The sequence below is a fragment of the Hyperolius riggenbachi genome, chromosome 5, assembly GCF_040937935.1.
Source record: "Hyperolius riggenbachi isolate aHypRig1 chromosome 5, aHypRig1.pri, whole genome shotgun sequence".
Taxonomy (NCBI): domain Eukaryota; kingdom Metazoa; phylum Chordata; class Amphibia; order Anura; family Hyperoliidae; genus Hyperolius; species Hyperolius riggenbachi.
The window spans coordinates 184,406,676-184,432,242 of record NC_090650.1 but is presented as its reverse complement, the minus strand read 5'-3'; the positions used below and the strand labels follow the sequence as shown (position 1 = coordinate 184,432,242).

The window sequence follows — 25,567 nt, the reverse complement described above, 5'->3', positions numbered from 1 at the left end:
GCTTTTGTTTAGGGATTTGCATTTTTTCTGCAGACATTTAGGAAGTGAACTCTTTGACCTGGAAATGAATATCTTTTTATGTACTTTGTAATTAAATTGCTTATCCAAGCACTTTTTAAAATGCTTAGCAATTTTCCTATAGCTTCCATTGAAGTGCAAACACTCTGAAAATGGTGCAGGACCTGCATTTGCAATTGGAAAAAAAGTTCATTGCTTATGTGAGAACACTCAAATTGAAATTCATTGCACAAGCGCTTTTAAAGCGCTTTTTAAAAACACCAGCACTTAGAAAATCTCAAAACACTCATAGTGTGAACTAGCCCTCAGGGAACTTAATTGTGGAAGACCAAGCTGACGCTGAAACTTAAAAAGCATGCTTTGCTTCTGTCTCCACTAAGGCGATGCCCTTATCCCATGATACCACGCTGAGTTGTTCCCAATCTACCACATTCAACGTCAATTTTCTAGCATTTAAGAAGGTAAAGTTAGATAAAATCATGATTGATAAAGCACCTTGCCTAGATGGCATCCACCTCTGAGTATTAAGGGGGCTGAGTTCAGTTATCGATAGTCCACTGTACCTTATTTTCTACGGTTCTCATTCAAGCAGGTCAAGTCCCTAAAAGTGGATTATTTCCCTTTTTTAAAAAGGGAAGCAGACATTTATTGTGGATAAATGTAAGGGCATGCACCTTAAATTTATTTATTTATTTATTGTATTTATAAAGCGCCAACATATTACGCAGCGCTGAATGTGCCAATGGTACAATAACATACTATATAAGATAAATGGCTTACAGCTGGGTTCATCAGATGTGAAGAAGGACTTGGAACTACTGGTTGATAACAAGTTAAACTCCTGCCAATGCCAAGTAACAGCAACTAAAACAAATACTATTCTGGGATGCCTAAAACAGGTGGTAAATGTATTATTATTATTATTATTATTATTATTTTATTATTATAAAATGATGAAATACTAGTATACTACTCATTTGTATAAATTACTTGTTAGGCCACATCTGAAGTATGGAACACAGTTTTGGGCACCACACTATGGAAAGGACATTAACATACTAGAACAGGTACAAAGTCTGGCAACTAAATTAATCAGGGGGATTGAAGGTCTCACTCACCAAGAAAGGCAGGACAAACTGGGTTTATTTAGCTTTGAAAAAAGAAGACACAGGCTGGGAACACACTAGGCCAGGGCTTTTCAAACTGTGGTACGTGTACCACCAGTGGTACTTTGCTGTAGCCCAGGTGGTACATGTCAGGTTTGCCTGTCACTTAATTGCCTGTCTGCTGCTTGTACTGGTCCTCCTCCACACAGTTCAGCTCCCCCTTGCTCGCTGCTAATGCAATATGTAGGCTAGCAATCAAATTTTAACCCTTCTCCCCACCAATACTTCCTGCCCCCCACCCCCTTTTCTTAAAGTGTACCTGTGAGAGAAAAATTGCACTTGGGGTGTACTTACCTCGGGAGAGGGAAACCTCTGGATCATATAGAGGCTTCACCCTTTTTCCTCAGTAGAGGGGATCCAGCGCTGGAACCCCCCAAAGATCTCGTTAGCGTGCGCGTATGCGCAGTAGTGGCTCTCCACTCAGTGGAAACAGTGGAGCCCAATCTACTGTGCAGGCACATTGGTGGTACTTGAAAATTTTCAGGCGATAAAGGTGGTACAATTAGTGAAAAGGTTGAAAAGCCCTGCACTAGGCAGTGTGGGAAAGGTAGTGTTTAGCTCCATATGCTTTTGTGCGTTTTTAGTGCATTTTGCATGCGTTTTCTGTGCGTTTGTGTTTTTGTTCCGCACAAATGCATTTTTCTTGAGTGCGTTTTAATGCGTTTGTGGTTTGCATATATAAATCGCATATGAGCTTTGTATGTGTTTTGCATGCATTTTTTTTCAAACTACGCATACCTATTCAGGTTGTATCCTGACATTTTTCTGAAAGCTTCATCATAATGCTCCCAAGGTCGGGGAAGTTTGCATCACAGTTTGAAAAAAAAGCTTCCTCATTTCTTGTAACAAAGTCATAATAAAAAAATTTTAATATTCAGATTATAAAAAAATAAATAAAATAAAATGGAGAAGGAAGAAGAATTCCAACGGTTCCCTCATGATAATGACCAGCTTCTCTCTACTGGAGAGAGAACAAGCCCCTGATATTTAGTAGCGAGTCTACTCGTCGTTATCTTATAGTCAATCACTGTCATTCTACAGTCACCTTCACACAATAAGGGGAAAGAGGTGCCCTGATTTGGATAAGCTTTTAAAACCAGTTTAAAAACGAAAAAAATATAATTAGGTATCTTACCTCGATGACGAAATCTTTGTAGACTTACAAAAGATTTTTATTTAAGCACAGGCAACGCGTTTCGTGGGTCTGAGCATGCTTCCTCAGGCCAATACAGTGCCTAGAACAGCAGGGAGAGTTCCTCAATATACATGTATGTACATACTTCATAAAAATTATCAATATAATAATGATAGTCAGAATACATATATAAATAAATAGCGTAACATGATTTGATTTGGCAGATTTACCTATACACTAATAGTTGATTTCGTGTTGCACATCTGCAGACGCACATATATGCGTATGCATCTAAACATCCGAGAGAATACATTATAGCGTCTCATATCTAAAAGCTAACTTGATAGTTTAGTCTTAGGTCTATTTAATGTAATTTATAATATTATTGTTATGTACCTTCTGAATGATTAATAAATTTATGAGGAAAATATAAAAATTATATAAAAAATAGCTTAACCACTTAAGGACCACCCCCAGCCGATAGGCGGCGGCAAAGTCCGGGCCTAAACGACCGCAATATGCCCATCGGCGGGGGCGGCTGCGGGCGTGGTTTTGCGGCGATCGCGTCATTCGTGACGCGATCAGCCGCCGGCGACTGGCTCCGCCCCCCTCGCGCTGTAACCCGCCGGCCGTTCGGAAGCGCCGGCGGGTTACTAGCACCCGGATCGCCGCACGGATAGTGTATAATAGGCTTTGTAATGTATACAAAGCCTATTATACTGGCTGCCTCCTGCCCTGGTGGTCCCAGTGTCCGAGGGACCACCAGGGCAGGCTGCAGCCACCCTAGTCTGCACCAAGCACACTGATCCTGCCCCCCCCCTTCCCTCTGATCGCCCACAGCACCCCTCAGACCCCCCCTGCCCACCCCCCATACCCCTGTTTGCACCCAATCACCCCCCTAATCACCCATCAATCACTCCCTGTCACTATCTAAAAACGCTATTTTTTTTAACCCTAAACTGCCCCCTGCTCCCTCCTGATCACCCCCCCCACCCCTCAGATTCTCCCCAGACCCCCCCCCCCCTGTGTACTGTATGCATCTATCTCCCCTGATCACCTGTCAATCACCCATCAATCACCCCCTGTCACTGCCACCCATCAATCAGCCCCTAACCTGCCCCTTGCGGGCAATCTGATCACCCACCCACACCAATAGATCGCCCGCAGATCCGACATCAGATCACCTCCCAAGTGCAGTGTTTACATCTGTTCTCTCCTCTAAACATCCACTAATTACCCTTCAATCACCCCCTATCACCACCTGTCACTGTTACCCATCAGATCAGACCCTAATCTGTCCCTTGCGGGCACCCAATCACCCGCCTACACGCTCAAATTGCCCTCAGACCCCCCCCCCCCCCCCCCCTTATCAATTCGCCAGTGCAATATTTACATCTGTTCTTCCCTGTAATAACCCACTGATCACCTGTCAATCACCCATCAATCACCCCCTGTCACTGCCACCCATCAATCACCCCCTGTCACTGCCACCCATCAATCAGCCCCTAACCTGCCCCTTGCGGGCAATCTGATCACCCACCCACACCAATAGATCGCCCGCAGATCCGATGTCAGATCACCTCCCAAGTGCAGTGTTTACATCTGTTCTCTCCTCTAAACACCCACTAATTACCCATCAATAACCCCCTATCACCACCTGTCACTGTTACCCATCAGAATAGACCATAATCTGCCCCTTGTGGGCACCCAATCACTCGCCCCACACGCTCAGATTGCCCTCAGACCCCCCCCTTATCAATTCGCCAGTGCAATATTTACATCTGTTTTTCCCTGTAATAACCCACTGATCACCTGTCAATCACCCATCAATCACCCCCTGTCACTGCCACCCATCAATCACCCCCTGTCACTGCCACCCATCAATCAGCCCCTAACCTGCCCCTTGCGGGCAATCTGATCACCCACCCACACCAATAGATCGCCCGCAGATCCGATGTCAGATCACCTCCCAAGTGCAGTGTTTACATCTGTTCTCTCCTCTAAACACCCACTAATTACCCATCAATAACCCCCTATCACCACCTGTCACTGTTACCCATCAGAATAGACCATAATCTGCCCCTTGTGGGCACCCAATCACTCGCCCCACACGCTCAGATTGCCCTCAGACCCCCCCCTTATCAATTCGCCAGTGCAATATTTACATCTGTTTTTCCCTGTAATAACCCACTGATCACCTGTCAATCACCCATCAATCACCCCCTGTCACTGCCACCCATCAATCACCCCCTGTCACTGCCACCCATCAATCAGCCCCTAACCTGCCCCTTGCGGGCAATCTGATCACCCACCCACACCAATAGATCGCCCGCAGATCCGATGTCAGATCACCTCCCAAGTGCAGTGTTTACATCTGTTCTCTACCCTAAACACCCACTAATTACCCATCAATCACCCCCTGTCACTGATACCCATCAGATTAGATCCTAATCTGCCCCTAGGGCACCCAATCACCCGCCCACACCCTCAGAACGCCCTTAGACCCCAGCCCTGATCACCTCGCCAGGGCATTGCTTGCATCTATTTCCCCCCTCTAATCACACCTTGAGACACCCATCAATCACCTCCTGTCACCACCTGTCACCCCCTAGCACACCTATCCATCAGATCAGGCCCTAATTTGCCCCGTGTGGGCTCCTGATCACTCGGCCAAACCCTCATACCCCCTTCCGATCACCTCCCCAGTGCATTGATTGTATCTATTTTCCCCTCTAACCCCCCCTGAGACACCCATCAATCACCTCCTGTCACCCTCCTATCCATCAGATCAGGCCCAATACAACCTGTCATCTAAGAGGCCACCCTGCTTATGACCGGTTCCACAAAATTTGCCCCCTCATAGACCACCTGTCATCAAAATTTGCAGATGCTTATACCCCTGAACAGTCATTTTGAGAAATTTGGTTTCCCGACTACTCACGGTTTTGGGCCCGTAAAATGCCAGGGCAGTATAGGAACCCCACAAGTGACCCCATTTTAGAAAAAAGACACCCCAACGTATTCTGTTAGGTGTATGACGAGTTCATAGAAGATTTTATTTTTTGTCAACAGTAAGCGGAAATTGATTTTTATTATTTTTTTCACAAAGTGTCATTTTTCACTAACTTGTGACAAAAAAATAAAATCTTCTATGAACTCACCATACACCTAACGGATTACATTTGGGTGTCTTCTTTCTAAAATGGGGTCACTTGTGGGGTTCCTATACTGCCCTGGCATTTTAGGGGCCCTAAACCGTGAGGAGTAGTCTAGAAAACAAATGCCTCAAAATGACCTGTGAATAGGACGTTGGGCCCCTTAGCGCACCTAGGCTGCAAAAAAGTGTCACACATGTGGTATCGCCGTACTCAGGAGAAGTAGTATAATGTGTTTTATGGTGTATTTTTACACATACCCATGCTGGGTGGGAGAAATCTCTCTGTAAATGGACAATTGTGTTTAAAAAAAAATCAAAAATGTGTCATTTACAGAGATATTTCTCCCACCCAGCATGGTTATATGTAAAAATACACCACAAAACACATTATACTACTTCTCCTGAGTACGGCGATACCACATGTGTGACACTTTTTTGCACCCTAACTGCGCTAAGGGGCCCAAAGTCCAATGAGTACCTTTAGGATTTCAAGGGTCATTTTGCGGCATTTGGTTTCCAGACTACTCCTCACGGTTTAGGGCCCCTAAAATGCCAGGGCAGTATAGGAACCCCATAAGTGACCCCATTTTAGAAAGAAGACACCCCAAGGTATTCTGTTAGGTCTATGAGTTCATAGAAGATTTTATTTTTTGTCACAAGTTAGCGGAAATTGATTTGTATTTTTTTTTTCACAAACTGTCATTTTCCGCTAACTTGTGACAAAAAAAAAAAAATCTTCTATGAACTCACTATACTCCTAACAGAATACCTTGGGGTGTCTTCTTTCTAAAATGGGGTCACTTGTAGGGTTCCTATACTGCCCTGGCATTTTAGGGGCCCTAAACCGTGAGGAGTAGTCTAGAATCCAAATGCCTCAAAATAACCTGTGAATAGGACGTTAGGCCCCTTAGCGCACCTAGGTTGCAAAAAAGTGTCACACATGTGGTATCGCCGTACTCAGGAGAAGTAGTATAATGTGTTTTGGGGTGTATTTTTATACATACCCATGCTGGGTGGGAGAAATCTCTCTGTAAATGGACAATTGTGTGTAAAAAAAATCAAACAATTGTCATTTACGGAGATATTTCTCCCACTCAGCATGGGTATGTGTAAAAATACACCACAAAACACATTATACTACTTCTCCTGAGTACGGCGGTACCACGTGTGGCATTTTTTTGCACCCTAAGTGCGCTAAGGGGCCCAAAGTCCAATGAGTACCTTTAGGATTTCACAGGTCATTTTGCCACATTTGGTTTCAAGACTACTCCTCACGGTTTAGGGCCCCTAAAATGCCAGGGCAGTATAGGAACCCCACAAATGACCCCATTTTATAAAGAAGACACCCCAAGGTATTCCGTTAGGAGTATGGTGAGTTCATAGAAGATTTTATTTTTTGTCACAAGTTAGCGGAAAATGACACTTTGTGAAAAAACACAATTAAAATCAATTTCCGCTAACTTGTGACAAAAAAAAAATCTTCTATGAACTCACCATACTCCTAACGGAATACCTTGGGGTGTCTTCTTTCTAAAATGGGGTCATTTGTGGGGTTCCTATACTGCCCTGGCATTTTAGGGGCCCTAAACCGTGAGGAGTAGTCTTGAAACCAAATGTCGCAAAATGACCTGTGAAATCCTAAAGGTACTCATTGGACTTTGGGCCCCTTAGCGCAGTTAGGGTGCCAAAAAGTGCCACACATGTGGTTTCGCCGTACTCAGGAGAAGTAGTATAATGTGTTTTGGGGTGTATTTTTACACATACCCATGCTGAGTGGGAGAAATATCTCTGTAAATAGACAATTGTGTGTGAAAAAAATTGTCATTTACGGAGATATTAAAGACAGGAGATAAGCTTAGTGAATTGAGGCCAATGTCATTTACAGAGATATTTCTCCCACCCAGCATGGGTATTTGTAAAAATACACCCCAAAACACATTATACTACTTCTCCTGAGTACGGCAATACCACATGCGTGGCACTTTTTTGCAGCCTAACTGCGCTAAGGGGCCCAAAGTCCAATGAGCATCCTTAGGCTTTACAGGGGTGCTTACAATTAGGCACCCCCCAAAATGCCCAGACAGTGAACATACCCCACAAATGACCCCATTTTGGAAAGTAGACACTTCAAGGTATTCAGAGAGGAGCATAGTGAGTTCGTGGCAGATTTCATTTTTTTTTTGTCGCAAGTTAGAAGAAATGGAAACTTTTTTTTTTGTCACAAAGTGTCATTTTCCGCTAACTTGTGACAAAAAATAAAATCTTCTATGAACTCACCATGCCTCTCACTGAATACTTTGGGATGTCTTCTTTCCAAAATGGGGTCATTTGGGGGGTATTTATACTATCCTGGAATTTTAGCACCTCATGAAACATGACAGGGGGTCAGAATAGTCAGAGATGCTTGAAAATGGGAAAATTCACTTTTGGCACCATAGTTTGTAAACGCTATAACTTTTACCCAATCCAATAAATATACACTGAATGGTTTTTTTTTTTTATCAAAGACATGTAGCAGAATAACTTTCACGCTCAAATGTATAGGAAATTTTACTTTATTTGAAAAATGTCAGCACAGAAAGTTAAAGTCATTTTTTTTGACAAAATTCAAAATGTCTTTTTTGATGAATATAATAAAAACTAAAACTCGCAGCAGCAATCAAATAGCACTAAAAGAAAGCTGTATTAGTGACAAGAAAAGGAGGTAAAATTCTTTTAGGTGGTAGGTTGTATGACCGAGCAATAAACCGTGAAAGCTGCAGTGGTCTGAATGGAAAAAAAGGCTCTGGTCCTTAAGGGGCGAAAAGACTGTGGTCCTCAAGTGGTTAATTAGTGATATTATATATAAAAAAGTGGAAATACTAAAAACCTAGTGGGTAGCATTGTATAATTAGCTATGCGCCCATAAAAGTGGTATAATATAAAAAACAGATATATGGGAATGTAAAAAATATTTGAAAATACTAAAACATACAAAGTATATGTATGTTTCTTGGGTGACGGTGCATTTGAAAGAGGAGGTTCCTGGGCGCAGGTATTCGCAAGCTAAACATTGCGCTGTGCTCGGGGTCTACTCGGTTTTAGGTTAGGTTTAGGTTTTAGCTCTTCTGAATATCAGTGATTTTCAGAACTGATATTCAGAAGAGCTAAAACCTTAACCACTTGAGGACTCAGCCTTTACCCCCCCTTAAGGACCAGCGCTGTTTTTTCCATTCAGACCACTGCAGCTTTAACGGTTTATTGCTCGGTCATACAACCTACCACCTAAATGAATTTTGGCTCCTTTTCTTCTCACTAATACAGCTTTCTTTTGATGCTATTTGATTGCTGCTGCGAGTTTTACTTTTTATTATATTCATCAAAAAAGACATGAATTTTGGCAAAAAAATGATTTTTTTAACTTTCTGTGCTGACACTTTTCAAATAAAGTAAAATTTCTGTATACATGCAGCGCGAAAAATGTGGACAAACATGTTTTTGATGAAAAAAAACCCATTCAGTGTATATTTATTGGTTTGGGTAAAAGTTATAGCGTTTACAAACTATGGTGCAAAAAGTGAATTTTCCCATTTTTAAGCATCTCTGACTTTCCTGACTACCTGTCATGTTTCATGAGGTGCTAAAATTCCAGGATAGTATAAATACCCCACAAATAACCCCATTTTGGAAAGAAGACATCCCAAAGTATTCACTGAGAGGCATACTGAGTTCATAGAAGATTTTATTTTTTGTCACAAGTTAGCGGAACATGACAGTTTGTCACAAAAAAAAAAAAAAAAGGTTTCCATTTCTGCTAACTTGTAACAAAAAAAAAATGAAATCTGCCATGGACTCAACATGCCCCTCAATGAATACCTTGAAGTGTCTATTTTTCAAAATGGGGTCATTTATGGGGTGTGTTTACTGTCCTGGCATTTTGGGGGGTGCGGAGTTGTAAGCACCCCTGTAAAGCCTAAAAGTAGTCATTGCACTGTGGGCCCCTTAGCGCAGTTAGGGTGCAAAAAAGTGTCACACATATGGTATCGCCATACTCGGGAGAAGTAGTACAATGTGTTTTGGGGTGTATTTTTACACATACCCATGCTGGGTGGGAGAAATATCTCTGCAAATGACAATTTTTTGATTTTTTTTTACACACAATTGTCCATTTACAGAGTTATTTCTCCCACTCAGCATGGGTATGTATAAAAATACACCCCAAAACACATTGTACTACTTCTCCTGAGTACGGCGATACCACATGTGTGGCACTTTTTTGCACCCTAACTGCGCTAAGGGGCCCAAAGTCCAATGAGTACCTTTAGGATTTCACAGGTCATTTTGAGAAATTTGGTTTCAAGACTACTCCTCACGGTTTAGGGCCCCTAAAATGCCAGGGCAGTATAGGAACCCCACAAATGACCCCATTTTACAAAGAAGACACCCCAAGGTACTCAATTAGGAGTATGGTGAGTTCATAGAAGATTTTACTTTTTGTCACAAGTTAGCGGAAAATGATTGTTATTGGTTTTTTTTACCAAGTGTCATTTTCCGCTAACTTGTGACAAAAAATAAAATCTTCTATGAACTCACCATACTCCTAACGGAATACCTTGGGATGTCCTCTTTGTAAAATGGGGTCATTTGTGGGGTTCCTATACTGCTCTGGCATTTTAGGGGCCCTAAACCGTGAGGAGTAGTCTTGAAACCAAATGTTTCAAAATGACCTGTGAAATGCTAAAGGTACTCATTGGACTCTGGGCCCCTTAGCGCAGTTAGGGTGCAAAAAAGTGCCACACATGTGGTACCGCCGTACTCAGGAGACGTAGTATTATGTGTTTTGGGGTGTATTTTTACACATACCCATATTGGGTGGGAGAAATATCTCTGTAAATGACAATTTTTTGATTTCTTTACACACAATTGTCAATTTACAGAGATATTTCTCCCACCCAATATGGGTATGTGTAAAAATACACCCCAAAACACATTGTACTACTTCTCCCGAGTACGGCGATACCACATATGTGGCACTTTTTTGCACCCTAACTGCGCTAAGGGGCCCAGAGTCCAATGAGTACCGTTACCATTTCACAGGTCATTTTGAGAAATTTGGTTTCAAGACTACTCCTCACGGTTTAGGGCCCCTAAAATGCCAGAGCAGTATAGGAACCCCACAAATGACCCCATTTTACAAAGAGGACATCCCAAGGTATTCCGTTAGGAGTATGGTGAGTTCATAGAAGATTTTTTTTTTTGTCACAAGTTAGCGGAAAATGACACTTGGTAAAAAAACCCAATAAAAATCATTTTCCGCTAACTTGTGACAAAAAGTAAAATCTTCTATGAACTCACCATACTCCTAATTGAGTACCTTGGGGTGTCTTTTTTCTAAAATGGGGTCATTTGTGGGGTTCCTATACTGCTCTGGCATTTTAGGGGCCCTAAACCGTGAGGAGTAGTCTTGAAACCAAATTTCTCAAAATGACCTGTGAAATGCTAACGGTACTCATTGGACTCTGGGCCCCTTAGCGCAGTTAGGGTGCAAAAAAGTGCCACACATGTGGTATTGCCGTACTCGGGAGAAGTAGTACAATGTGTTTTGGGGTGTATTTTTACACATACCCATATTGGGTGGGAGAAATATCTCTGTAAATGGACAAATGTGTGTAAAAAAAAAATCAAAAAATTGTCATTTACAGAGTGATTTCTTCTACCCATCATGTGTATGTGTAAAAATACACCCTAAAACACATTGGTCTACTTCTCCCGGGTACGGCGATAGCACGTGTGGCACTTTTTTGCAGCCTAACTGCGCTAAGGGGCCCAACGTGCAATGACTACCTTTAGGCTTTACAGGGGTGCTCACAATTTAGCCCCCCCCCCCCCCCCCACATGACAGGACAGTTAACAAACCCCACAAATGACCCCATTTTAAACATAAGACACCACAAAGTATTCCATGAGGGGTATGGTGAGTTTATAAAAAAAAATATTTTTTGTCACAAGTTAGCAGAAAAGGATACTTTGTGAAAAAAAACAAAAAACAACAATTTATGCTAACTTGTGACAAAAAACAAAATCTTCTATGAACTCACCATGCACCTCACGGAATACTTTGGTGTGTCCTCTTTCCAAAATGGGGTCATTTGTGGGGTCTGTCCTGGCATTTTAGGGCCTCTGCAATCATTACATGTATGGCCAGTATTTCTGCTAGACTCCTTATATTGGGCATACAGGTAGTGCATTCTGGGCTGAAAGGAAAAATGAACGGCAAACATCCCTTCATTTGCATCGATCAATGTGGATGAACAAATATCTGCCAAAAAATGTGAAACAAAAAAAAAAGAAAGAGGGACATAGGAGCTGCCACCCCAAAAATCCAAACCCACCAGCTCGTATGCCCAGGCAATCCTGATTTATTCATCCACATTGATCGATGTGAATGGAGAAATCATTGCTTGAGTTCTTTTTTGATACAAAGTGCTTGCCAAAGCATATGAACCCCAACACCACACCTTGGCCCATATGCCTCGGCAAACGTATCTTTTTTACTGTGGAGGCAAAATCTCGTCCTACAGCGCTGCATGCACTGATTTTGTGTAACCTGACAGAAGCGCAATGCTTCTGTCAGGATGCACCATCAGTGCTGCAGCTGATTGGTCGGTCAGTCGGTCGGGATAGAAAAAAGAGAGAAGAAAAACGAAAAAAAAACAAAACAAAAAGGAGGGGAAGGCGTCCGCCTGGACATAGGAGCTGCCACCCCAAAAATCCAAACCCACCAGCTCGTATGCCCAGGCAATCCTGATTTATTCATCCACATTGATCGATGTGAATGGAGAAATCATTGCTTGAGTTCTTTTTTGATACAAAGTGCTTGCCAAAGCATATGAATCCCCAACACCACACCTTGGCCCATATGCCTCGGCAAACGTATCTTTTTTACTGTGGAGGAGAAATCTCGTCCTACAGCGCTGCATGCACTGATTTTGTGTAACCTGACAGAAGCGCAATGCTTCTGTCAGGATGCACCATCAGTGCTGTAGCTGATTGGTCGGTCAGTCGGTCGGTCGGTCTGGATAGAAAAAAGAGAGAAGAAAAACGAAAAAAAAAAAAAAACAAAAAGGAGGGGAAGGCGTCCGCCTGGACATAGGAGCTGCCACCCCAAAAATCCAAACCCACCAGCTCGTATGCCCAGGCAATCCTGATTTATTCATCCACATTGATCGATGTGAATGGAGAAATCATTGCTTGAGTTCTTTTTTGATACAAAGTGCTTGCCAAAGCATATGAATCCCCAACACCACACCTTGGCCCATATGCCTCGGCAAACGTATCTTTTTTACTGTGGAGGAGAAATCTCGTCCTACAGCGCTGCATGCACCGATTTTGTGTAACCTGACAGAAGCGCAATGCTTCTGTCAGGATGCATCATCAGTGCTGCAGCTGATTGGTCGGTTGGAAAAAAAGAGAGAAGAAGAAAAAAAAAAAAAAAAAAAGCAAGCAAGCAGCAAAGCACTTCAATAACATTAACTTTTTAAACTTTATTAAATATGTTCAAACCAAACAATAACATTGGTAACCAAATATTAACTTTTTTGCTTACCTGTTTTTTGTTTTTTTTTTGTTTTTTTTACCTGCGAGCTGAGGATAAACTTCTCCTCCCCCATGTGCAAAGTGCAAATCGCACAGATATGTGGCGAAGTACATTATGAATTCTGTCCCAAGTGAAAGGAGAGGTTTCTGGCAGGCCAGTGTATTTGGATCTCTCAAAACCTGATGTTTGGGTTCACACTGCATACTGGCCTATCCGGTCGGTCGAGCCCGCCGCACCGTCTCGCCCAAAATAGATCTTCAGGGAATACCACAAGAGTAGCATTCGGCCTAGTAATTAACTGCGTCGCCGTAGACTAACATGACTTCCGGGCCGACCCAAATTGCCGCAGAAGCCACGCAGTAACGTAGGCATGCACTAGCGTTAAGTCAAGCACTTCCGGCGTAGGGGGGGACCGCAAAGTGTGACTTTTGCTAGGCAATTTGCCCTAACGCATCGCACCAGTGTGAAATAGCACTGAGAGACCCTTGTGTGCCTACTGCTGTGTCTGTAGTTCCCTAGGTTCTAAAAGTGTGCCTTCTCGTGGTACCTCTCATAACACTCCCCTAGGCATAGGCCAGGCTGGTCAGGACAGCGGGGACAGTAAACGGGGGTGTCACGCCTTATTCCAGCCTTGCTGCAGACACGACATCTTTTTCTGGGGGGCACTGTATTGGTCTGAGGAAGCGGGCTCAGACCCGCAAAACGCGTTGCTTGTGCTTAAATAAGAATTTTTTGTAAGTCTACAAAGATTTCGTCATTGAGGTAAGATACCTCATTATATTTTTTTCGTTTTTAACCTCTTGAGGACTGCAGGGCTAAACCCCCCTAGTGACCAGGCAATTTTTAGTTTAAAAGGCCACTGCAGCTTTAAGGCCAAGCTGCAGGGCCGCACAACATAGCACACGAGTGATCCCCCCCCCCCTTTTCTCCCCACCAACAGAGCTCTCTGTTGGTGGGGTCTGATCGCTCCCCCCATGTTTATTTTTTGTTTAATAAATATTTGTGTTGCCGTATTTAAAAAAAAAAACCCTCTTCCTTTAAATCCCTTCCCTCCCTCGCTCCCTCCCTCCCCACAGCCGGCCAATTACGGCGATCGGCTGTCATAGGCTTCTGCCTATGAGAGCCGATCGCTCTCTTGTCCCCCATGGGGACAGCCGTGTCACACGGCTGTCCCCAGTGCAGCGCTGCTGCTGATCGCAGCGCTGCACAGAGTAAATAGACGGCGATCACGCCGTCTAACAGTCTCCCGAGCGGCAATAGCCGCTCGGAGACTGAAGGCGGGGCGGAGCTCCGCCCCCCAAGCAGGAGATGCGCGCGCAGCCTGCGCGCGATCTCCTGCAAAACAGAGCCCCAGGACTTTACGCCAATTGGCGTTAGGCGGTCCTGGGGCTGCCGCCGCGGCCACGCCTACTGGCGTGACGCGGTCGGCAAGAGGTTAAACTGGTTTTAAAAGCTTTTATCCAAATCAGGGCGCCTCTTTCCTCTTATTGTGCATAGTGTATACCCCCGCACATGTCTTGTCCGAGGGGTGGTGACAGAACACCCGTTGGTTTACCACGGTAGATGTTTTGTCTATCCTTTTTCATCCAAGAGAGCGACCACATCAAGTTCCTTCCAGGACCACCCCAAGTGGAGTCGGGTTTATGGTCTCCACCTGCTTCCTGTGGTCAGTTGCCCCTTGCAAACCTCCTATGTGAGTAGCCCTTTCAATTAATTATTTTCTCCACATACCAATAACTGACATACTGCACTATCAGGCTCCCATTTTTTTGTCTCCTGTATCTTTTTCCATAGGGTGCCAAGACACCCCAACCACAATTTCACCTTCACACATTCACTATAGAGCTTCTCTAGGATTCCCCTCCTCCCCCTCCCCTCTCCCTCCCTGTTTATCAATCTCAACTATCTCTTAACTCATTCCATCTTGGTGGAGGGCTGTTTCACTTCACTTCACTGCTGGGAATTGTGAGCTCTGATTATATTATATTGCTGTTGTTAGTAAGTGTTAGTTTTTAAAAGTACATTTTTTTCTCTAGTGTGCTTTCAGCAGGCAGGTAATTAGCTAGGGGGAGGGATTAGCTGTAATAGGAGGTATTTGGTTAGCTTCAGGACTCAGTACTGAGCTTGCTCACTAAGTGGTTTCGACACAAGTGGCATAGGTGTTAAAAACAGGCGTTACAAAACAGGCACAAAGAGAGAGGTGAGAGGAAGCAGGTAAGGACTAAAAAAAAAAAAACCTTCAATATTGCGTTTTTTTGCATTGGTTGGAATGTGCTAACACGTTGTGGTGTAGTCTTTAAGTTTTGAGGCCTCCACCCCAGCTTTACTCCCTCCTCCTCCTCCCCTCCCCCTCCTCCACCCCAACTTTACTCGCTCCCCCTCCTCCACCCCAACTTCACTCACTCCCCCTCCTCCACCCCAACTTCACTCACTCCCCCTCCTCCCCTCCCCCACCCCAACTTTACTCGCTCCCCCTCCTCCACCCCAACTTCACTCACTCCCCCTCCTCTCCTCCTCCACCCCTCCCCCTCTTCCACCCCAGCTGCACTCACTCCCGAACTTCACTCACTCTCCCGTTTCAACTTTTACCGCCACAGTTTACTTTAAATAAAATTTCCCCACACAATAGTCATCATGTTGGACAATGCAGTACAGTGTACATCCTGCAGCGGATTGAGGGTGTTTACTGTTGCCCTGGGTGTGTGCGTGTTGCTCAGTTAGAGGCGGAAGTCGCAGAGCTAAATAAGCATCTCGCAACACTGAGACGCATACACAACATGGAGATGAGCTTGAATCTCACGATCCAGACACTGGATGGAACCGGTGAAGATGAGGTGGGTGGAGTAAAGCCGGAGCAAGAAGCAGAGGTAGCCACTAGTTGGGTCACAGTTAGAAGGGGTAGGGGGAAAAGTGGCAGGGAGGCTAGTCCCGAGTTGTCCCTCACTAATAAGTATGCTTGTATGCGTAATATTGGGGAGGATGATTCAGGAGTAGCAATGCTGCAGCAGGATGTGCTCCTTAGCAACCAAGGGGCAGACTGCTGTAACGAGAAAGGGAATAGGAGTGCAGCTAAGGCTAGACAGGTACTGGTGGTAGGGGATTCAATTATTAGGCGCACAGGTAGGGTAATCTGTCGAAGAAACCGTGAATGCCGTACAGTCTGTTGTCTCCCGGGTGCTCGGGTTCGGCATGTAGCGGAAAGAATTGACAGATTGGGTGGGGCTGGGGAAGACCCAGCTGTCATGGTACACATTGGCACCAATGACAAAGTTAGTGGGAGATGGAAGGTCCTCAAAAATGATTTTCAGGTACTTGGAGATAAACTTAAAGCAAGGACCTCCAAGGTGGTGTTCTCTGAAATACTGCCAGTGCCACGTGCTACATCTGAGAGACAGAGGGAGCTTAGGGAGTTAAATAAGTGGCTGAGAAATTGGTGTAGGAAGGAAGGGTTTGGGTTCCTGGAGAACTGGGCAGACTTTGCAGTCGGCTACAGGTTCTACAGCAGGGATGGGCTGCACCTTAATGGGGAGGGTGCAGCTGCATTGGGGAGAAGATGGCTAAACGGTTGGAGAAGATTTAAACTAGGATCTGGGGGGAGGCGGGAGGATAAAGTCTCAATATGTAGACAAGATAAGGTAAAAAGACAGCGGAAGCCTAACATTATGGGGGGTGGAGAGGGGGGTGGGGACAGTAACTTCAAGTAGCCCATTTCATGTAAACAAAATTGGTAAACGTGGTGGTAAAAATATAAAGTGCATGGTAACCAATGCTCGGATCCTTGCAAATAAAATAGACGAACTAGAGTTCATTCTGAATGACAAAGGCTATGACATTGTGGGAATAACCGAGACATGGATGGACGAAAGCCATGACTGGATAGCTAATTTAAAAGGATACAATGTGTTTAGGAGGGATAGAACAGGGAAAAAAGGTGGAGGGGTTTGTCTCTTTGTTAAGAATTTTTTTACAGCTGTCCTCAACGATGAGATGGAAGAAGATTGCGAAGATGTGGAGTCCGTTTGGGTAAATATTCATGGTGGAAATAAAAGTTGCCAATTGCTTATTGGGGTATGCTACAGACCACCTCATATTAATGAAGCTGCAGAACTGCGATTACTACAGCAGAATGAAAAAGCTGCAAGTAAAAATGAGGTCATAGTTATGGGCGACTTCAACTTTCCAGACATTGACTGGGGTATTGAGGCTACCCATTCTGGTAAAAGCAGCAGATTTCTGGCAGCACTACAGGACAATTACTTGACTAAAATGGTAACTGAATCAACTAGGGGGAATGCGTTACTGGATCTGATCATTTCTAATAGACCAGATAATGTATCAAATGTGCAGGTTCAAGAACATTTGGGAAATAGTGATCACAACATGATAACGATTGATCTGGTGACTGATCGGCCACGGGACAGCGGGACCACTAAAACTATGAATTTTAGAAAAGCAAAGTTCAATCAAATTAGGCAGGCACTAAGTTTGGTGAACTGGGATAATGTACTACAAGGGGAGGACACCGAAGGGAAATGGCAAGCTTATAAACTTATTCTCAATCAATATTGTAGTATATATATCCCATATGGAAACAAAATGTCTAGGAATAAAAAAAGGCCTCTATGGATGAATAGAAAGGTTAGGGATAGAATGAAGAGGAAAATGAATGCCTATAAGGTCCTAAAACAGGAGGGGACCGAGGCTGCACTAAGCAATTATAAGGAGTGCAATAAAAATTGTAAAAAAGAAATTAGGCTGGCAAAGATCGAAGCTGAAAATCAAATCGCTAGGGATATCAAATCTAACCCAAAAAAGTTTTACAAGTACATCAACTCTAAAAAAAGAAAGGTTGACTGTATAGGACTCCTAAAGGATGAGGGTGGGAACTCAATGGTGGATGACCAAGGTAAGGCAGAGTTATTAAATGCTTTCTTTGCTTCTGTCTTCACAAAGGAAACAGCACTGTTGCAAATTACAGAGGCAGAAGAGTCTCAATCTTCTAACTGTAATATTAAATACTTAACGCAGGAAGAAATGAAGGCAAGACTAAATAAATTAAAAATAGACAAGGCACCTGGCCCGGATGGCATGCATCCTCGGGTCTTAAGGGAATTAGGTTCAGTTATAGCTAAACCCCTTTATTTTATCCTTTGTGACTCTCTTTCAACTGGCAGAGTCCCAGTGGATTGGCGTACAGCCCACGTTTTCCCATTATTTAAGAAGGGCAAAAAATCAGATCCAGGAAATTATAGACCTGTAAGCTTAACATCAGTTGTATGCAAACTATTTGAGGGGTTACTAAGAGATACTATACATGACTTCATAGTAGAAAATAATCTTATTTCTCAGCATCAACATGGGTTTACTAAAGGCAGGTCCTGTTTGACCAACATGCTCAGCTTTTATGAGGTAGTGAATGCTAATATGGATATTGGGAATGTTGTAGATATGAAATACTTGGACTTTGCAAAGGCCTTTGACACTGTTCCCCACAAAAGTCTGGTCCAAAAGTTGAGGATGCAAGGACTGGGGAAGAGTCTGTGTGCATGGATAGGGAACTGGCTAATGGACAGAAAACAAAGAGTTGTGGTCAATGGATCGTACTCAAAATGGGAGACTGTTAGCAGTGGGGTCCCACAGGGGTCTGTACTGGGTCCAGTGTTCTTCAATTTATTTATTAATGACCTAGTAGATGCAGTAGTGAGCAATGTTGCTATTTTTGCAGATGATACAAAATTGTGCAGAATCATCAACTCTCAGGAAGATAGTGTCATATTGCAACAGGATCTGGATAGGATGGCTATATCGGCACATACATGGCAGATGAAATTCAATGTTGAAAAATGTAAAGTCATGCATTTTGGTCGTACCAATGGTCTAGCACCATACAAAATAAATGGGATACAGTTGGGGACATCAAACTTGGAGAAGGACCTAGGAGTACTCATCGACAACAAGTTAAATAATCGTACTCAATGCCAAGCCGCTGCAGCTAAAGTTAACACAATTTTGGAATGCATCAAAAGGGAAATAAAAACTCGAGATGCTAGCATAATATTGCCCCTGTTTAACTCTCTAGTAAGGCCACATCAAGATATTGCCGTTTTAGAGCAGGTGCAGAGACGAGCAACAAAATTGATACGTGAGATGGAAGGTCTCGCTTACCAAGAAAGGTTAGATAAACTGGGTTTATTTAGTCTAGAGAAGAGACGCCTTAGAGGAGATCTAATTAACATGTATAAATACATCAGAGGGCAATATAATAGCTTGGCGGATGAGCTTTTTGTCCTCAGGCCTTCTCAAAGGACTAGAGGACATGATCTGCGCATGGAGGAAAAACGGTTTAGCCATTTATTTAGGAAAGGGTTCTTTACAGTAAGAGTGATTAAGATGTGGAATGCATTGCCACAGGAAGTCGTTATGGCAAATTCTATACCTGCATTTAAAGGGGGCTTAGATGCTTTCCTTGCGTTGAAAGACATCCATGGCTACAATTACTAGGTAATGCCTAATGATGTTGATCCAGGGATTTTATCTGATTGCCATCTGGAGTCGGGAAGGAATTTTTCCCTTTTGGGGCTAATTGGACCATGCCTTGTAAGGGTTTTTTCGCCTTCCTCTGGATCAACAGGGATATGTGAGGGAGCAGGCTGGAGTTGTACTTTGTACTGGTTGAACTCGATGGACGTATGTCTTTTTTCAACCAAAATAACTATGTAACTATATAACTATGTAACTATCTTACTCGCCTGTATCTGGTAAGATTTGAATTCACTTTATCTGAGTTCGTTAGGCAGCTTTCCCATATTTCATCCATGCAAGTTATCCATTCTGCAAGTTCTAAAGGCTCGGAGCTTCTCCAGTGTCTTGCTATTACCTTGCAAATTATTAGGGAGCCCTTTTCCTTAAAAAATATGACATCTGGGGGTTCACTCAGTAATTCCTAAAAAAAAGCTGTAGGGGAAATATTTAAATTGCAGTCAGAACGGCTAAAGCTAATAAAATCTTTCCATAATCTCTCCACTACCGGACAGCTCCACTACATGTGGATTTCTGTGCCAGTTACCCCCCCCCCCCCCCCCTCTGCATCTCTAACATCGGCCCTGGGCTGAAGCTGAAAATTTCTCTGCTTCTCTGCACATGCTGGTGTGCAATACCATCTAGATATTATTTTATATTGTAATAATTGTAGGTCATTGTGAAGGATTTTCCATAAATAATCCCAGATACTGGGCAATGACTCCACTAATGAGCTCTGTGTCAGCTGATCCCATTTTTGGCAGTAATCTGGCAATTTGTTATAGTATGTTTCTTCCACAAAGTTATGCATAACTGATATTACCTTAGGTGGTCTTTTATTTAAAATCAGGAATTTTTCTATCACATTAAGTTCTTTTCTAATCGGGCTATTTTTACTTAACGGTATACTTGTAGCTTCCACAACTTGTTCATATTAATCATATTATTAGGATCAGTTAACAAATTGAGGATTCCTAATTCTTTATTTCCTAAAAGGTTAGTTAAGCATAGATTTGGATCCAGACCAGCAGCCGTGAACCAGGATAAGGTAGACACGGGGGGAAATCCGGATTCCCTTTCAGAGCTGTCATAGGAGAGAGCCCCCTTTTCCCATGCTAAGTTTTTAGTTTGGAAAGAACCTTCAGGCTTTGTTCACATCTAAAATCAAAATTGCAAACGCAAGCAAAACGATTCCGTTTTTTCACTTCCTGACATTAGTCAGGAAGTGAACTCTTTCACCCAGAAATGAATAAAAAGTGTGAACGAAATTGCCCCATAAAGTGATTTTGTGAGTGTTTAGCTCTCTTCCTATACTTTCCATTACAGCAAAATTGCCCCAAAAATGGTACAGGCACCACTTTGCGGAGAGCAAAGTGGACGAAATGCGCTGCTATGAACCTTCTCATAGAGATTCATTGCACAAGCATTTTGAGGGCGATTTTGAAAATCGCCTGCGCTTGAAAAAAGGCCAAAAACGCCCTAGATCTGAATGAGCCCTCAAGGTTGGTTTTATAAGTGGATGCCTTGTTCCTATACTGTTTTTCTTAATCATAGAGATGCCAACTAAACAGGTCTTCAAAATTTACTTCTTAGTTTTCTAATATGGGCCAAGTTTTTAATTGTATTATTTGGAAGGAGCCAGTTGCAACAGAGGGGCTAATGGCAGGAACTCCATTTTGAGCTGGAAGGATGCACAGACTTCTTTGCCCTCCTCCAATTGATGCTGGAACTGTAAACACGGAAATCCCCAACGTAGGCAATGTTTCCTTTCTGTAAGGCCAAAGCGATGGGACGTAGGATTCTTTGTTTCATTAAGGTTGCATGGGCCAGGTCAGAATAAAGCCAGACCGAGCTTGGAACTCCAGGAAGGTCAGAGAGCTGTCGGGCAGCCGCCATTAGTTGCTCCTTCGCAGCTTTATACTTCACAAGTACTCCCTTTTGCTAGGTAGGTGCTCTTTTTCCTGGGTAGTCTCAGAGGAATACCCCTTAAATTTAGCAGTCCACCATGGCAAAAAAGGGGTATTCTGCTGAAGAGGCCGCCGAGATTCTGGCCCAGCGGGGTGAGTGCAATTGGGAAACCTCATCCAACAAATCATTCGGGTCAGAATACGAACCGGTGAACAGCAGTGGCTCTCTGACCCATAGCAATGACGAGGTTGAGGTCCCGGCTAGAGCCAGGTGTACCACACCCCATGTCACTGGACCGCAGGATCCGACTCAAGGGCAGCAGAGTGGTGCTAGCGCTGATCCGAGTTTTCTTGGTGAGGCATGCACAAGCAGCGTAGCATCTCCTGGACCTAGCACCAGCACTACCGTAGACCCTGGTGAAGTGGTGAGCACCAGCATGGTAGTAGAAATTGGTTCGGTGGCACGTGCATTAAGACTCAAGTCGCAGCCACCAGCAAAACGGGCCGTACTACCCATAGTCTCCCAGAGGTGCTGGCAAATCCCAATTGGCAATCCCCTGGTTCTGCCGCACCCGTAATACCCCCTTTCACCGCCCAGTCTGGAGTCCAGGTGGAGACAGATAATCTAGGATTAGCCCTAGAATTTTTTTTTATCTGTTCTGCACCGTGGATCTCTATGACTTAATTGTGGCTGAGACCAACCGTTATGCCACACAATACGCAACCGCCAATCCGAGAAGCTACCATGCCCAGCTTTTTCGGTGGAAACCACTCCAAGTTTCCAAACTTAAAATTTTTTGGGGCCTCTTAACATGGGTCGTCAAAAAGCATGTATTGCGGTCTTATTGGTCTACGCACCCAATACATCACATGACCATGTTCTCTGCTGCCATGTCCAGGTCACGATTTGAGAACATCCTGCACTTCAGTGCCAATACAACCTGTCATCTAAGAGGCCACCCTGCTTATAGTAGTTATTATGGTTGAAAAAAGACATACGTCCATCGAGTTCAACCAGTACAAAGTACAACTCCAGCCTGCTCCCTCACATATCCCTGTTGATCCAGAGGAAGTCTAAAAAACCCTTACAAGGCATGGTCCAATTAGCCCCAAAAGGGAAAAATTCCTTCCCGACTCCACATGGCAATCAGATAAAAATCCCTGGATCAACATCATTAGGCATTACCTAGTAATTGTAGTCATTGATGTCTTTCAACGCAAGGAAAGCATCTAAGCCCCTTTTAAATGCAGGTATAGAGTTTGCCATAACGACTTCCTGTGGCAATGCATTCCACATCTTAATCACTCTTACTGTAAAGAACCCTTTCCTAAATAAATGGCTAAAACGTTTTTCCTCCATGCGCAGATCATGTCCTCTAGTCCTTTGAGAAGGCCTAGGGACAAAAAGCTCATCTGCCAAGCTATTATATTGCCCTCTGATGTATTTACACATGTTAATTAGATCTCCTCTAAGGCGTCTTTTCTCTAGACTAAATAAACCCTGGTTATCTAACCTTTCTTGGTAAGCGAGACCTTCCATTCCACGTATCAATTTTGTTGCTCGTCTCTGCACCTGCTCTACAACTGCAATATCTTTTTTGCAATGTGGTGCCCAGAACTGAATTCCATATTCCAGATGTGGCCTTACTAAAGAGTTAAACAGGGGCAATATTATGCTAGCATCTCGAGTTTTTATTTCCCTTTTAATGCATCCCAAAATTTTGTTAGCTTTAGCTGCAGCGGCTTGGCATTGAGTACGAGTATTTAACTTGTTTATGACTTGTTCCACAAAATTCGGCCCCTCATAGACCACCTGTTATCAAAATTTGCAGATGCTTATACCCCTGAACAGTCATTTTGAGGCATTTGGTTTCCAGACTACTCCTCACAGTTTTGGGCCCCTAAAATGCCAGGGCAGTATAGGAACCCCACAAGTGACCCCATTTTAGAAAGCAGACACCCCAAGATATTCCGTTAGGTGTATGATGAGTTCATAGAAGATTTTATTTTTTGTCACAAGTTAGTGAAAAATGACACTTTGTGAAAAGTGAAAAAAACTCACCATACTCCTAACGGAATACCTTGGGGTGTCGTCTTTCTAACATGGGGTCACTTGTGGGGTTCCTATACTGCCCTGACATTTTAGGGGCCCAAAACCGTGAGGAGTAGTCTGGAAATCAAATGCCTCAAAATCACCTGTGAAATACTAAAGGTACTCATAGGACTTTGGGCCCCTTAGCGCACCTAGGCTGCAAAAAAGTGTCACACGTGGTATCGCTGTACTCAGGAGAAATAGTATAATGTGTTTTGAGGTGTATTTTTACACATACCCATGCTGGGTGGGAGAAATATCTCTGTAAATGAGAATTTTTTTATTTTTTTTACACACAATTGTCCATTTACAGAGATATTTCTCCCACCCAGCACAGGTACATGTAAAAATACACCCCAAAACACATTATACTACTTCTCCTAAATACAGCGATACCACATGTGTGACACTTTTTTGCAGCCTAGGTGCGCTAAGGGGCCCAAAGTCCTATGAGCACCTTTAGGCTTTACAGGGGTGCTTACAATTTAGCACCCTCCAAAATGCCAGGACAGTAAACATCCCACAAATGACCCCATTTTGGAAAGTAGACACCCCAAAGTATTCAGAGAGGGGCATGGTGAGTCCATGGCAGATTTTCTTTTTTTTTTTTTTCACAAGTTAGCAGAAATGAAAACCTTTTTTTTAATATTATTTGTCACAAAGTGTCATTTTCTGCTAACTTGTGACAAAAAATAAAATCTTCTTATTTATTTAAAATCTTCATGTGAGTAGCAACCACCTGTTATAAATGACTATGGCCTCAATTCACTAAACTTATCTCCTGTCTTTAATAACTCTTCTAGAGTTCTTACCATGGTGATAAGGCATGTAGTATTCAGGAAACATTTTACCTTAGGCAAGCCCAAAGTTAACTCTTCTGTCTTTAAATTAACTCTCCAATCCTTAAAATAACTCCATAGTTAAAGACAGGCTGTTAATTAGCTGCATGTGAAAATAACTACAGAGGAGGTAAATTAACTACAGGAGAGGTAACTTAAGGAATGAAGAGGTAAGATAACTCTCTCACGTGTGGAGGTAAGTTTTCTCTTGCCTTATTATCTCTAGCATGATCTTAGTGAATTGAGGCCTATGTGTGAGTAATAGTCATTTCTTGTGCTAACCTCCCTACATTTGTGTGAACCTATTACAGTTGTTGTTTGGTTGGGACTCATTGATCCACCGACCATCTATATCACTTTCCCTGGGGAGTCTTCACGCTCTTTCCTTGCGTACTTTTGGATTTTTAATGTAATTAAAAACACTTTAACTGACACCATTCTTGGTTATTATTTTTGCGCCAGGTGCCATACTAAAGATTGTAAACTTTACTGGCGATATTCAGGATCCATCTCATCACCCTCTGAAGGAAGATCTTATCTACAGCAATACATTGTTCATTGTGGGGTTATGTGTTCTCTGTTCTGTATGCTGTACTTAGCTCCTATTTGTCCTATGTGCTACTTCCCTTGTATTACTGTGATGGGCCTCTAGATGTCTCCATCTCCCAGTGTTTCTCCCTAACTCACCTCAATTGACCATTTCCAGTGTTCTTTTATCACTCATCTGTATGTTTATATTATTGGTTTATATATATATATATGTGTGTCTGTATACCTTATATAATCCTCTTTGATTAGTCTTTGGGTATGGTTTTCTACCTTTTAAAGCGTCGCTCACTCTTCCCACTGTCCCCCCTCCCTTGTTGCGCATGCGCCCCCCGCTATTAGAGGCCACTCGCATTCAGGACGGCGCAGGAGGGTCAGGGTTGCTATGGCAACCCGACGTCTCCGGCGTTATGATGAGGCCGCGTCTCGTCCAAGGGGCGTTCCTCTCTATCCGGTAGGACGGGCGGCGAGGTTTTAAAAGTGGTTGTACGCCATAGCAATTTGCCTCTTCCAGAAGCGGGTTGCACCCGCGAGATGCATTAAGGCGCGCAGCGCGAAGTCTCGGTCCTCTGCCTCTTCCTATGTACGTTCCTTGCCCTCCTATTCTGTCAC

General features: G+C 43.4%; 1 protein-coding gene across 1 annotated transcript in view; it reads right to left on the bottom strand.

The window, feature by feature from the left end:
* Positions 1-2,337: 2,337 nt before the first annotated feature.
* The window catches only part of TRIP13 (thyroid hormone receptor interactor 13), a 303,085-nt gene continuing 279,855 nt past the window's right edge, over positions 2,338-25,567 (bottom strand). Inside the window, exon 14 of the mRNA XM_068236475.1 lies at positions 2,338-2,419. Within this exon, the coding sequence (XP_068092576.1) occupies positions 2,357-2,419 (63 nt within the window). The 3' untranslated portion in view covers positions 2,338-2,356. The remainder of the gene's footprint in view (positions 2,420-25,567) is intronic.